At 45.3% G+C, this 13578-nt stretch overlaps 1 protein-coding gene across 1 annotated transcript in view; it reads right to left on the bottom strand.

Annotated features, from left to right (window-relative positions):
* The window catches only part of LOC115461867 (ciliogenesis and planar polarity effector 1-like), a 337061-nt gene that overhangs the window by 235504 nt on the left and 87979 nt on the right, over window positions 1-13578 (bottom strand). The window contains exon 6 of the mRNA XM_030191927.1: window positions 5957-6063. Coding sequence (XP_030047787.1) covers window positions 5957-6063 — 107 coding nt within the window. The remainder of the gene's footprint in view (window positions 1-5956; window positions 6064-13578) is intronic.

Consider the following 13578-nt stretch of genomic DNA (forward strand, 5'->3'; position numbering starts at 1 on the left):
GGCAACCAGTGGAGGAGTGGCCTAGTGGTTAGGGTGGTGGACTTTGGTCCTGGGGAACTGAGGAACTGAGTTCGATTCCCACTTCAGGCACAGGCAGCTCCTTGTGACTCTGGGCAAGTCATTTAACCCTCCATTGCCCCATGTAAGCCGCATTGAGCCTGCCATGAGTGGGAAAGAGCGGGGTACAAATGTAACAAAAAAAAACAAAACACAGCATTGACTAAATACGAAGAACTCATCCAGAATGCGTAAGTCAAGCATGTGACCTGCCATAAGTACTAGATGTTAATTTGCTTCCAACCCAAACCCACAAGAGCCCCAGAAAAATCAGAGAAATAACCGAGTTAGAAGCGATTAGATAAAATGCAAATTTAAATATTCTAATAAGGAGGAAGTGACGTCATCGGGGAACATGGCTGCTTAAGTGCCAAGCTCCCGATCACTCGCAGCGTTTTTTCTGCATTCCCCCAGATCACTGCAATCTACCTTTGCCTGCCCTGCACAACAGACATTCCTCACGCAAGCGTTCTGGGGAGGTGATGCAGACTCGTGCAGAGGCAGTCGATCTATCCCAATTTGCATTTGCGGGTGGCACGAGCAAGAAGCACATGGTGGTGCAGGTGGAGGCCTTGGGTGAGCAGGAGCTAAATCAGAGATATGCTCCCGACGCAAGATCAGGCAGGTCCCGAAGAAGGAGTTTTCCCAGAGCTCCGTTCCTGGCTACAGGAGATCCAGTCGGACCTTAAGGCAGTACGCTCCGATCCGGCCGCTTTGGGGGCTGACTTACGAGGTGAGATCAAAGAGTTGGGACGTCAGGTGGAGGAGGCTGAGGGCCGGATTGACGAGCATGCAGAGGCAATTGGATCTATGGATCGGCAGATCACGGATATCCATATTGGTCAGCAACAAATGGCTGATAAACTAGAAGACCTAGAGAACCGGAGCAGACGCAACAATTTGCGGTTCCACGTCTCCCAGAGACCCCAACATATCAAGATAGTGAGTCGGTGGTCCAACGAGTGGTTAGCTCGTTGCTTTCTACAACTGAGTTGCCTTTGGCTCCGGACAGTGTCATATTGGAGAGATCTCATCGAGCTCTGGGGCCGACAAAAAGTGGAGGAGTGGCCTAGTGCTTAGGGTGGTGGACTTTGGTCTTGGGGAACTGAGGAACTGAGTTTGATTCCCACTTCAGGCACAGGCAGCTCCTTGTGACTCTGGGCAAGTCACTTAACCCTCCATTGCCCCAGGTACAATACAATATGTAAGCCGCATTGAGCCTGCCATGAGTGGGAAAGCGTGGGGTACAAATGTAACAAAAATAAATAAATAACTTTTCTAAAGATATTATTAGCTATTTTCAAGATTTCAAGCTGAAAGAACGGGTTCTAAAGGCAGCATGACAAGCTAATGATTTCAAATGGGACTCCTACTCCGTGGAGATCTATCAAGATTTGGCATCAGCCACTTTGAAGCGGCAGGCTGACCTGAAGCCTGTCACTGCCAGACTTCGTGAAATGGGTATCCAATACAGGTGGAGACACCCCTTTGCGCTGGTTTTCTATAAAGATGGACGTATGCACCAGGTTAAATCGGTTTCAGAAGAGTGTGAGGTCCTCCCCAAGGGGGACCTGATGGCGACAACATCAAAACCTGGCGTGTCTCGGCCTGATTCCGCCTTGAGATCCCACCCTAAGTGGCGAGTGGGGCACAAGCGTTTGCAGCACCAACAATCGGCTGGCCGCCTCACATGAGGGTTGAACTGGATTATATATTAAGGTCATTCCTATGCTGACATTGCTGGGCATTATTTTGTGTATGAACGGTGCTGTTTTGGCTAATGAGGCTGGTGGTTGGACCTGCTGGATGTTTGGGATTGTTGCTTTATGGTGCTGGGGGATACATTGATGTTCCATAATGTTGCTAAGTGTTGCTGTGTGGGGGTTTGATATTGTTGGATGCATAATCGGCTGTGGGTGTAAGGGTCACGTTCCTTCCCTTGGGCACCTTTTCTGATATGGACGGGGTGTCATGGATACGTGGGGGCTGGATGGGGAGGGTGGGAGGGACGGGTTTGGTGGTTCAACGGTGGCTGTGAGTGGAGAGGGAGAGGTGTGAATGGACGGGTTTTAGATGGCCGGAGTGGGGGTATGATACTGTTAGGATGTCAGATATAAACTGAATGTGCATATGAAGCATCAGCTTCTATTTCGGGAGCTGGTTCGTTTGAAGGTGGACATTGCCCTGATTCAGGAGACGCATCTAAAGCCACAACACGAACACTTGGGTAGACATCGTAATTACCTACTTTTGTATTTTTCATCTAATCATGCGGGGGGGGGGGGGGGGGGGCAAGACAAAAGGGGTTCTGATAGCGTTTAATGATTCCAGTCCTTGGTGTATTGAAAAAACTATTCGAAATAAGAGGGGTCATTTTTTATTATTAGTCTTCTTTAGCCCAGCCCGGTCCGGTTCTTCCAGGCTGCCAGACTTGTCTCTCTTGTTTGTGCCTGGACAGCACCCAAAGCTGCCTAGAGATTGCTGCAGCTGAACCTCAGGTGTTGATGGGCTTTATTAATCACCTAGAGACCTCTGTGTTTGCCTTTGCATCGTCTAAGGTCCCTGGTATGTTAAGAGTGCTCTGTGCACTTCAACCTAATCCAGTTCTAGTCTGAGTTTCTTGCTTGTCTAGTTAGCTTGTGTATATAGCTTATTCTTGTTAGCTTGTGTGTAGCTTATTCTAGTTAGTCTGTGTGTAGCTAGTTTTGGTTCTATTGCTTTCCTAGTCTTGTCTCTGGTCTGTATTCCTGTCTTGGGTTTCTTTCTTAGTGGCTGCTTGGCAGCTTTCAGTATTGCTCTGCTTCCTATCTTTATTTCTCAGCTACTGGAGCTCCAGCCATAGCCCTGCTCCCTGCCTGTATTGCTCAGCTACTGGAGCTGAGAACTCTTCGTGCTGTTTCAGGCTATCAGATTATTCTCGTCTGCCATCTATAGCCTGAAACAGCACGAAGAGTTGATTACTCAGCAACAGTTGGAAAAGTGGCAAGCATTACCTTTGCCTTTGATTGGGCGTATGTCTTTGGTGCGCATGTTAATTTTCCCTAAGTGGTTGTATTTGCTTCAAAACCTTGCCGCTGCGGTTATTGCAGAAAGACTTGCACCGCCTAAATCATCTTGTCTCAAGGTTTTGTTGGGCTAAGAAAAAAGCAAAACTACGTTTCTCTCATTTGATAGGTAATTGGTCTCAGGGTGGGCTGGGCCTCCCTAATATGAGACTTTATAACATTGCGTGTCTTTTACGTCATGCTCAAGACTGGTTATAGTCCTCGAGTTTTTTTTTACACCTTATGCACTTGAGTTGGCATACTTTGCTCCATATAATTTGATAACGTTACTACATGTGCAGAGATCTTTGATTCCTAGACCTATTAGAAGTAGTGTGCTCATAGGCCCTCTTAGAGAAGCATGGAGATTTTTGCAGAAAGGTTTAGGGGGGAATTCACAAGCTACAGAACTATTATCTCTTAAAGGGAATCCGGCTTTCCCTCCAGGAATGGATAATTCAGTTTTTGCACAGTGGGAGCGACTGGGGATAAGAACTGTGTAGCATATGATGGATGCAGGGGGAGAGCTGAAGCCTTTGGAACAATTGAAGGAGAATAACTGCATTAGATGGGGAGATACCTTTGCCTATTGCCAGGTTAAGCACTATGTTCGAGCCTTGCCACCGGGGGCTTTGAGATCCCGGGGAGGGGCCAAGCTTCGTGACTTTTTTGAGACGGCAATGGTGGGAGAAGATTCCCCCTCGATATCTGAATTGCAGTTCTGGAATATTAAAGGAATAACGGAAGTCAAATTTAAATGGGAACTGGACGTGGGGGAAGGGTTGAGCTTGTGGGATTTTCTGGCCTCTATTAAGAGTATCCCTCGCCTGACTAGCAGTGCTATTTATAGGGAGTGCTCCTTCCGGGTTTATTACAGAGCTTATTTATCCCAGGCGCAGCTTTATCGGGTGGGTGGTATACAAACACCAAAGTGTCTAAAGTGTAAATTAATATAAAATACCTTTTTTCATGCGTTTTGGGGATGTGTGGTGATAAGGCGCTTTTGGCACTGTGTCACCAACTATTTGTCGGCAATCTTTTCTTGCAGGATAGCTGGATCTCCACTTCAGTTAGTGTTGGCTAGTCAGGGAAATTTTCGCAGCTGTGCAATAGACAATAGATTGTTGTTTAGAAAGCTGTGCTTGCTGGCAAGGAAGTGTATTCTGCAGACTTGGACCTCTGAATCTCCATCAGAATTTTGGCATTGGCGTAATATGGTACACCAGTTGATAACTTGGGAAGCAAAAGGATCTTTTAAACGTAAAAAACGTTTTTTGAAAATTTGGGATCCTTATTTGGTCTCTGTCACCAAGAGGCAGAAGTCTCATTATGAATAAATTAAGCTGTCAGTAAACTTGTTCGGGGTGGGATGTGGAGGTGGTCACTCTCTTCCGTCCTTGCTCTGGGAGGACATAAGAGTCCAGTCCTCCTGGGGTGGGGGGGGGGGGGTTATTAAGAATAAAGGGGGAGAGGGTAAGGTAGTAGGAGGGGGGGTTGGTTTCAAGGTTCACAAGAGATTTTTTGGTAATGCCTGCCTGATCCGTGGTTGAGAAGGCAGGTTAGCAGGGGGAGGTTGGGGGTGAAAATGTTTTGTTGTTGAGATAGTATGACCGTTGTACTAATATAGCATGTGTTTGAGCTTTAATGTATGACGGCTTATTTTTATGCTGGTTTTTCAATAAAAATTGTTGGAATTAAATGTCATCTGCCATTTGGATGCCTAATCTCCAAGTCCCATAAGGTTTTCTTGTTAATGTTTCATAATCCTCATGTGATTAAACTTTGAAAAACTCTGTGACATCAGCAAATTTAATCACTTCACTCGTTATTCCCCTTTCGAGATCATTTATATGTTAAAAACTAGTAGTCACAGCACAGACCCCTGGGGAACCCCACTATTTATCCTTCTCCATTGAGAATATTGACCATTTATCCCTACTCTCTGTTTTCTATCATTTAACCAGTTCTTAATCCACAATAGGACACTACCTCCTATCCCATTCTAATTTTCTCAGGAGTCATTCATGAGGTACTTTATCAATTGCCTTCTGAAAATCCAGATACACAATATCAACCGGCTCTCTTTTATCCATGTTTATTCACCCCTTCAAAGAAATGTTGTAGATTGGAGAGACAAGATTTCCCTTGGCTAAATCTATATTGACTTTGTCCCCATTAATCCATACCCATATAGATATAGATATAGGTATGGATTAATGGGGACAAAGTCAACATAGATTTAGCCAAGGGAAATCTTGCCTCTCCAATCTACAACATTTCTTTGAAGAGGTGAATAAACATGGATAAAAGAGAGCCGGCTGATATTGTGTATCAGGATTTTCAGAAGGCAATTGATAAAGTACCTTTTTAGTTTGCCAAATTGCCCCAAATACTGAATTGCTCTATGGCTGCATCACTCCTTAAAGTGATATCACCGGAATATTCAAATTTCTCTGCCTCTCATTTGCTAGTATAGCCACAATCCAATGCTTTAATTTTTATATTGTATTTCTCACTATACTAAAATCATATTTCATCAACATGCAAACAGCTGCCAAAAGTAGCAAGTGTCTGTCTCCTTTTATGACTGATTTCTTTAACAGTTCCTAAAGGAGACAGATGAAAGGTATGATTATTATTTCTAACCAGTTAAAGAAAGCAGCTTACAGAAGTTCATAAACAGTCAGTATGCGTACAGAATTTGAACTCACAAGTAAGGAGCTCCTCCACCGTGAATTAGGAGAATATATATATATATATATACACACACACACACACACACAGAATGAAGAATCAAAAGTAGAAAGGAAAATTAATAGAATGCTTTTGTTGACAGCAAATAAATGAAACCTTACCTAAGGTGACTGTAGGTATTTTCATGCCACTTAAGTTTCAGGAATATCAGCATCAAATGTTCCCCAGAATAAAATACAAAAGAACACAGGCAGCAATCACCCAGAATCTGTCAAATAAACAATCAATTGTTTGATAAGAAACAAGCATACACTTTTTGTTTTGGCAACAATATACTGATACTAGAAAATCATTGAAAACATTAATATTGAGGTTACATGATATGCTGAGTGTAGAAAGCTGTCTGTACTTTGCTCCAGGCCCCCTCCCCCAGTTAGAACTAGTAACATAACAATCCCAGAAACAGATTATACCTCACCTTTTCTTGCACACCTGGGTTGCAGTGAACTTTAAGGACAGACATTTTAGCCAAAGGAGAGGCAATTTCTATAAAAACAGGGATGTGGGGGAGGAGAAGAGAGAGTGAAATCCCGCATACCTGGGACCAAGAAGGCAGAACTTCCGACACAGGGTTCAGGGGTGAATAACATGTTACTGAAGAAAATTGTGACGACAGTCTCAACCAATAAATGAGAAGCTGGATAAAATCTCAGGCCAAATATTGGAAACCCTCTGACCAAAGTGGAGAGATGGGTTTCTGACCCCGAGGATCAGGCCAACATGGAACACAGGCACGTACAACACTTGTTGTTAGCCTTAGAGAAAACAGAGGAGTAGCTTGAGGACATGGAAAATAGTTCCTGCAGCAACAATCTCCACATTGTTGATATCATAGAGACTCTAGAAGAAAGTTGAGTTCCTTCTTAGAGTGATAGCTACTGGAACAATTTCAGCTTAAGACAGCCCATGGACCTATAAGAACTTTTAAGAGCATGTCATTTGGGAAGGTGCAAGCTCTTATCAGTTGAGGCCTAGAGTAGTGATAGACTGTATACTAAATTGACCCATAAAAACTACTTTTAAAGATATACCTTAAAAAAAAAAAGGGGGGGTGGTAACAAAACTTGAAAATATTTATTTTTCAAGACTATTCAACATTGGCTGTGAAGAGGAAAGAATTTACAAGTCTATGTGCAAGGTGGCAGGGGAAAAAAAAAAGGATGTGCTTAATTCTACAATACCCAATGCTACTACAGATTACCTATTCCAGAAACAGCATGTGTTCTCCAAGGCAGAAGAAGCAGTGGCTTCTGGTGAGCCTCAATAATATTTATGGCCAGACATCCCAGGATTGAGCACTCACTACAAGTGCCATGGACTAAATGGTGAGATCTGCATACCACAAGACACATCAACAGCATATAGATGAACCAAATCAAATAGAATTGACAACATTTGTTACTGGAATTACATCATACTGAACTGACAAGGGCCCAGAAGGGCAGTATATAATTTTCCTATTGGTAAGAATATTAATCTTTAACTTGCTGAGCTGTTTCTTAACTGACCTTTAGTTAAGACTCAGTAGAGGTTGAGTGAATGGGGAGCGTGTATGTGCGTACGTAATTAAGATGTGGGTTCACTGAGATATGTGAGGGATGGACAAGGACTGGGTCAGGGTGTTGAAAGTACCAGTATACCCCACCAATTATCTATCCCCCCAACCCCCCCCCCCCCTTTTACATGTTCAACTCATTTAGAATAAGGCTATGGCTCTGGGTGATAAGGATTGAATATAAGGTTCCCATATAGCCCAGAAAAGTCACTTGCGCCTAGGCATGCGGCAAGCATATCGTCCCTCCAAAACCAGTAAAGAGTGGAATAAATTTTTCCAATGCCAGAATGTTAGCATATTGTCCATAGTTTCCAAGTTTATTTTAAAAATGTACCATCCTGTCCATCAAGCATGCCATCTGGGCGGTGTACAGACTAGTTTGAAAATAGTATATAAGGCTGATAGAATACGAGACAGAGGGGATGGAGTGGCAAACTACAATATCAGATAGAAAAGCAGGTGGTGGGGGAGGGGAAACACACAAAGTTAAAAGTTGTGTGACCAGGGTTTTGCAACCAGCGCTTGAAGAAAAAGTGGAAAGCCAAACTAATGAAAGGCATCTGCAAAAAAAAATGTTTTAAGGTTGTCCATAAAATGGTCAAGAGTAATCCGTGCATGGAGGTAGTTGGGTAGCATATTTTATTTATTAGGATTTATTCACTGCCTTTTTGAAGGCATTCCAGAGTTCAGGGCCTTGTACAGAGAAAATAAATCTCTGGGCATTTTCATATACTATTTCCCTGAAGATGGGAGACAACTAAGCGATTTTCTTGAGAAGATCTTAGTGTCCCAGGAGACATATAAGGTATCAGAAGAGAAGACAGGAAATGAAGGTGGTTCACCTGAGTAATGGATTTAAAACCCAAGTAATAGTATTCTAAACGTTATAAGGTAACACTATGCACAGGAGCGGCCGCTAGTCGTTTCACTCCTGCCAACTCCTTATAACCCTACCGAAAACTTTGTGAAAATCGGGCAAATTCCCATCAAAGGTGGAAGCTAAAATACGGCAGAAAGATTCGAGAATATCTTTAAGCTGATAGTGGATAGAATGGCTGCCAGTCCACTGGGGGTCACGTGATGAGCAAGATCTGAGCAGACGCCTGCTGGCTCGGCTCCCCACCCCTCGACTTAAAACCCAGGTTTACAGGCATCAATGAAACAGCAGTTTCCTCTCGAATAACCTGACAAGAGATTTAAAAGCGGGACGAAGTAGATCGCGAGGTTCTTGACGCAAAGGGGTGCGGAATGCCAGAAAAAGCGCTGCGATCGGGAAAGGAGAAAAGCAGCGTGGTGAAAAACAAAATGGCGTCGCAAGCCCCGAACACCCCGCCAACCGCACAGCTCCGCAGCCCAAATCTGTTGCCGTCACAAGAAGATATGGAGCAAGTATCTTTAAAAAATATGTCCCAACTGCTAGATGACAAGCTCGCCAAGCTGCATGCGGGAATGGATGATATCAAAGAGTGTATGGCCAGCCATGTGGTCCGCATACAGCACGCAGAGGAACGAATATCCTCGCAGGAAGATCAGATGGTGGCAGCGGCGGGACGCATCGGAGAACTGGAAGCACAAGTGCGTATTCTGATTGAAAGGATAGAAGATCAGGAAAACAGAGGACGACGGAACAATATTAGATTTGTGGGTGTCCCTGAATCGACTACTGAGGCAGAATTAAAAGAACTGGCAGAGAAAGAAATCCCGAGGCAATTGGGACTGGATCCAGACTTAGCCCAGGGGCAGGTGGAAAGAATACATCGAATTGGGCAGCGAAGAGAAAACACCGAAAAGCCAAGGGTGATCATTGCCGATACTTGAATTATGCCGTTAAGGCAAAAATACTTGAATACAAGAAACTGAGAAATGTGGATTACAAAGGAAAGCGGATTCTGATGTTCCAGGACTTCTCCTTCAGAGTCATGGAGCAGAGGCAGTTGTTAACCCCGTTTTGCACCAGGTTGTTCAAGAAAAATATTAAGTTTGCGCTTAATACCCAGCCAAGGTGAGGATCACACATAACCAAACCTTCACTTTGACAAAGGTAGAGGAGCTGCAGGCATTCATGGAAAAGATATAGACGGTTCCAGATTACTGTGGCGGAGAGGCGGCAAACTCTGGAGCACATAGGAACTGGGCTGCACTTCACTCTGGCAAATACTGATGGTTAAGTACTGCACAATAAAAAGAATTTAAAAGTTGGCTGAGCGGAGATGGATGAAGAGACAGGAGTATTGCAGGGTCGCATAACCTCCGAGACAAGCAGCAAGGGGTCACTATACAGACTGTGAAAAGTTTTGCAGCAAAGGGGCCACTCAGCATACGCGGGAACTGGTGTTTGAATCCACGACGGCTGAGCTGAGGCTCTATGAAGGATCAAAAGAATAAGTTCTGAGGAGTGCACGGCCATGAGCAGAGATCAGAGCGGGCCCCTGTTTACATCTCCAGGGAACTGTTAAGAGTGAAAGGACCCGACTCGCATGGTGTCACGGCTGTGGCTGTGACCACCCTCAGACTTACCCTGTTTCTGGGAGTCAGTGGCTGTGCTGGCTTCTGCTTGTCTCTGTGTCTGTCTCTGTCTTAGTTTCTCTCTGGCTCTGTGTGCTGATTGCCCTACTGAACCTCACCTGTGTGGGCTATGCCTCTTCCAAGATGGCTGCCGCCGACTCCTCTATGCCAGTATCCAAGATGGCTCCCGCTGGGCTGACTTCTCTGTGTGCCAAGCCTCTGTTTGGATGCAAGGTGATTGCTGCAGCTGTGCCTCTGGTGTGGAAGGGCTTTATTAATCACTCAGACTACAGCCCGGGCCTTTCCATTTCGTCTAAGGGCCCTGGTGTGTAGAGTGCTCTGTACACTGTTTCAGTGTTTGCTCTGTGTGAGTTTCTATGTTTGACTAGATAGCTTGGGCACAGTTTGCTTGTTAGCCTGTGTATAGCTTTGCTAGTTCTCTGTGTATGTTCCTAGTGTAGGACTTGTTAGCTTGGGCACAGCTTTGGTTGTTAGCTGGTGTGTAGCTTTGCTAGTTCTCTGTGTATGTTCCTAGTGTAGGACTTGTTAGCTTGGGCACAGCTTTGGTTGTTAGCCTGTGTGTAGCTTTGCTAGTTCACTGTGTTTGTTTCCAGTGTATGACTTGTTAGCTTGGGCACAGCTTTGCTTGTTAGCCTGTGTGTAGCTTTGCTAGTTCACTGTGTTTGTTTCCAGTGTATGACTTGTTAGCTTGGGCACAGCTTTGCTTGTTAGCCTGTGTGTAGCTTTGCTAGTTCACTGTGTTTGTTTCCAGTGTATGACTTGTTAGCTTGGGCACAGCTTTGCTTGTTAGCCTGTGTGTAGCTTTGCTAGTTCACTGTGTTTGTTTCCAGTGTATGACTTGTTAGCTTGGGCACAGCTTTGCTTGTTAGCCTGTGTGTAGCTTTGCTAGTTCACTGTGTTTGTTTCCAGTGTATGACTGGTTAGCTTGGGCACAGCTTTGGTTGTTAGCTGGTGTATAGCTTTACTAAGTCTCCTGAGTTTGCTCCGTGTATGTTTCCAGTGTATGACTTGTTAGCTTGGGCACAGCTTTGTTTGTTAGCTTGTGTATAGCTTACTAAGTCTCCTGAGTTTGCTTAGTGTATGTTTCTTGTGTATGACTGGTTTGCCTAGGCATAGCTTTCCTATTAGCTTGGGTACAGTTTACTAGTCATTGTGTTTAAACCTGCCTACTGCCGGAACCCGGACATTCCTTGCCTGTCTGCCTTGCCTTCGCCTAGGTGCCTGGGGGCACTCCTGGATCCTCATTCCCGCTGGTCCTGCTTGCAAGTTCCAGTTCCGGTTTTTCCTGTAAGTCCTGCCAGCCGCCCGAACCTGAGGGCTCAACCCTCGGGGAAAGGTGGTTAAGCGTAGGTGAAGCCTAGGTCCAGTGTGTTCCAGTCCAGCGGGTTCCGGTCCCGTGGGTTCCGCTCCAGTGTGTTCCAGTCCAGCGGGTTTCACTCCTGTATGTTCCAGTCCAGTGGCTCCACTCCAGTGCGCACCCATCCGGTGCGTTCCAGTTCCGTGTATTCCTGTGTAGAACTCCAGTCCGGGGTTCCGGTCCAGTCTTGTCTCATCTCTACCTTGGAGGTGATCTTGCCTGCCACTGCCGCTCCACGGTAGTGGCCCAAGGACTCACGAACCCAGTGCTCCCGGGGAAGAAGCCTGACCATCTGCCAAGGTCCTCGAGCACGCGACACATGGACATGATGGTGGCCAGCTGATTAAAGGAGAGATGGACTTGCATGGGCGGAGATTGAAGTGTGGTAAAATAATATAAATGTATTGGTTAATGTTCCACAGTTAAATGGTTTTGGGGCAGATGGGAGTTATAATTCCCTGAAAGGAGAGGGGAGTTTCTTTTGCACGTAAGTTAATCTGAATTTGAACATAAGTCATATTTTCATATTTTATTCATGGACAGGGGGTAAGTCGGGGGGAGGAAAGACATGGCCAGGCATTCTAGGAGATGGTTGAGGGGGGAGGAACCTCAACCAGAGAAGAAGGGGGTAGGGAAGGGAGAAGAGGGGTTTGGGAGATGTGGAGGTGTGAATGGGAGATTAACGGGCAGCAATTAAGAGTGAATGGTATTGTGAATGAGAGATTAACGGGCAGCAATTAAGAGTGAATGGTATTGTGAATGAGAGGAGTAGGGGGAAGGGCAGGAGAGAGGAAGGGAGGGGACGGGGAGAGTGAAGCAGAATAAAGGAGATAAAGGGGGTAAGAGGATCCTGAGGCTGCAGAATGTGAGGCTATGTCAAGCATGGAAGGGCGCACGAAGATAATGGGGGAGACCACAGAAGTCAACGCCACAGAGGGACACAGCTGGGATGTCGCCATGTTGGGTTTTTCTGATCTTGCAATATTATATCAGCATGGCGGTGGTGTGGGGAAATGGGTAGTCTGCGTGTAGCTTCCCTTAATGCATTCTCCTATAAAACAAAAAAAGACCTTGCAATATAGCAAACACTTAAAGGTGGGTGTGTTATTAATGCAAGAAACACATTTGACAACATTAGAGCATCTTAAGCTAAAGCAGAGCTGGGTGGGAGAACTGGCCTTCTCATCCTTTAATAGCAGGCAAAGAGGAGTGGCGATTCTCCTGAGGAAGGGCCTAGACAGCACTTGTCACTAAGTGGTGCAAGACCCTAAGGGTAGATTTGTAATTTGGGTAGGCATACTACAGGGGGAACAGATAGCGCTGTGTTCGGTCTACACACCGAATATCTACTCCCAAAAATCCTACTTGCAGTTGTTAGCAGCTCTGGCCCCACTGAAAGAATATAAATTGATAGTAGGGGGAGATTTTAACATCACAGCAGACCCGTTAGTTGACTGCAACCCATCCAAACCCAGACCTAAGGGGCAAGCAGACAGGGGAATAGGCCTATTACAACAAGACCTAGGATTGGTGGATATCTGGAGGGTTCTTCACCCGGATGAAAGGGAGTACACTTTCTATTCTCATGTACACAAATGCAGGGCAAGGTTAAGACTACATTTTAATATCACAGAACCTCTTCACTGTGAGCCGGGCAGCAGACATAGAGGCGGAAGTAGTATCGGAACACAGCATGGTATGGGTGGAGTGCAACTTCAGTGGGGGCAAAGGAAAAGCGGGTTGGAGAATGAATCCTACTTTATATCAGGAAACAGAATGCAGGGAGTTCCTTCAGCAAGAATGGGAACTACTACTACTACTTAACATTTCTAGAGCGCTACTAGGGTTACGTAGCGCTGTACAGTTTAAACAAAAAGGACAGTCCCTGCTCAATGGAGCTTACAATCTAAAGGATGAAATGTCAAGTTGGGGCAGTCTAGAATTCTTGAATAGAGGTATAGTGGTTAGGTGCCAAAGGCGACATTGAAGAGGTGGGCTTTGAGCAAGGATTTGAAGATGGGCAGGGAGGGGGCCTGGCGTATGGGCTCAGGGAGTTTATTCCAAGCATGGGGTGAGGCGAAGCAGAAAGGGCGAAGCCTGAATTTGGCGGTGGTGGAGAAGGGTACTGAAAGGAACACTACTTAACACACAACGCATCCTCAGTAGATAATCCAATAATGTTCTGGGAAGTGGGAAAAGCAGTGATGAGGGGTAAAATCATAGAATACACGGCGAGAACCAGGAAAAAGAGAGATGGAGAGTTGTTAGAACACCTGAGGTTGCTG

The sequence above is a fragment of the Microcaecilia unicolor genome, chromosome 2 (genome assembly GCF_901765095.1).
Source record: "Microcaecilia unicolor chromosome 2, aMicUni1.1, whole genome shotgun sequence".
Lineage (NCBI taxonomy): Eukaryota > Metazoa > Chordata > Amphibia > Gymnophiona > Siphonopidae > Microcaecilia > Microcaecilia unicolor.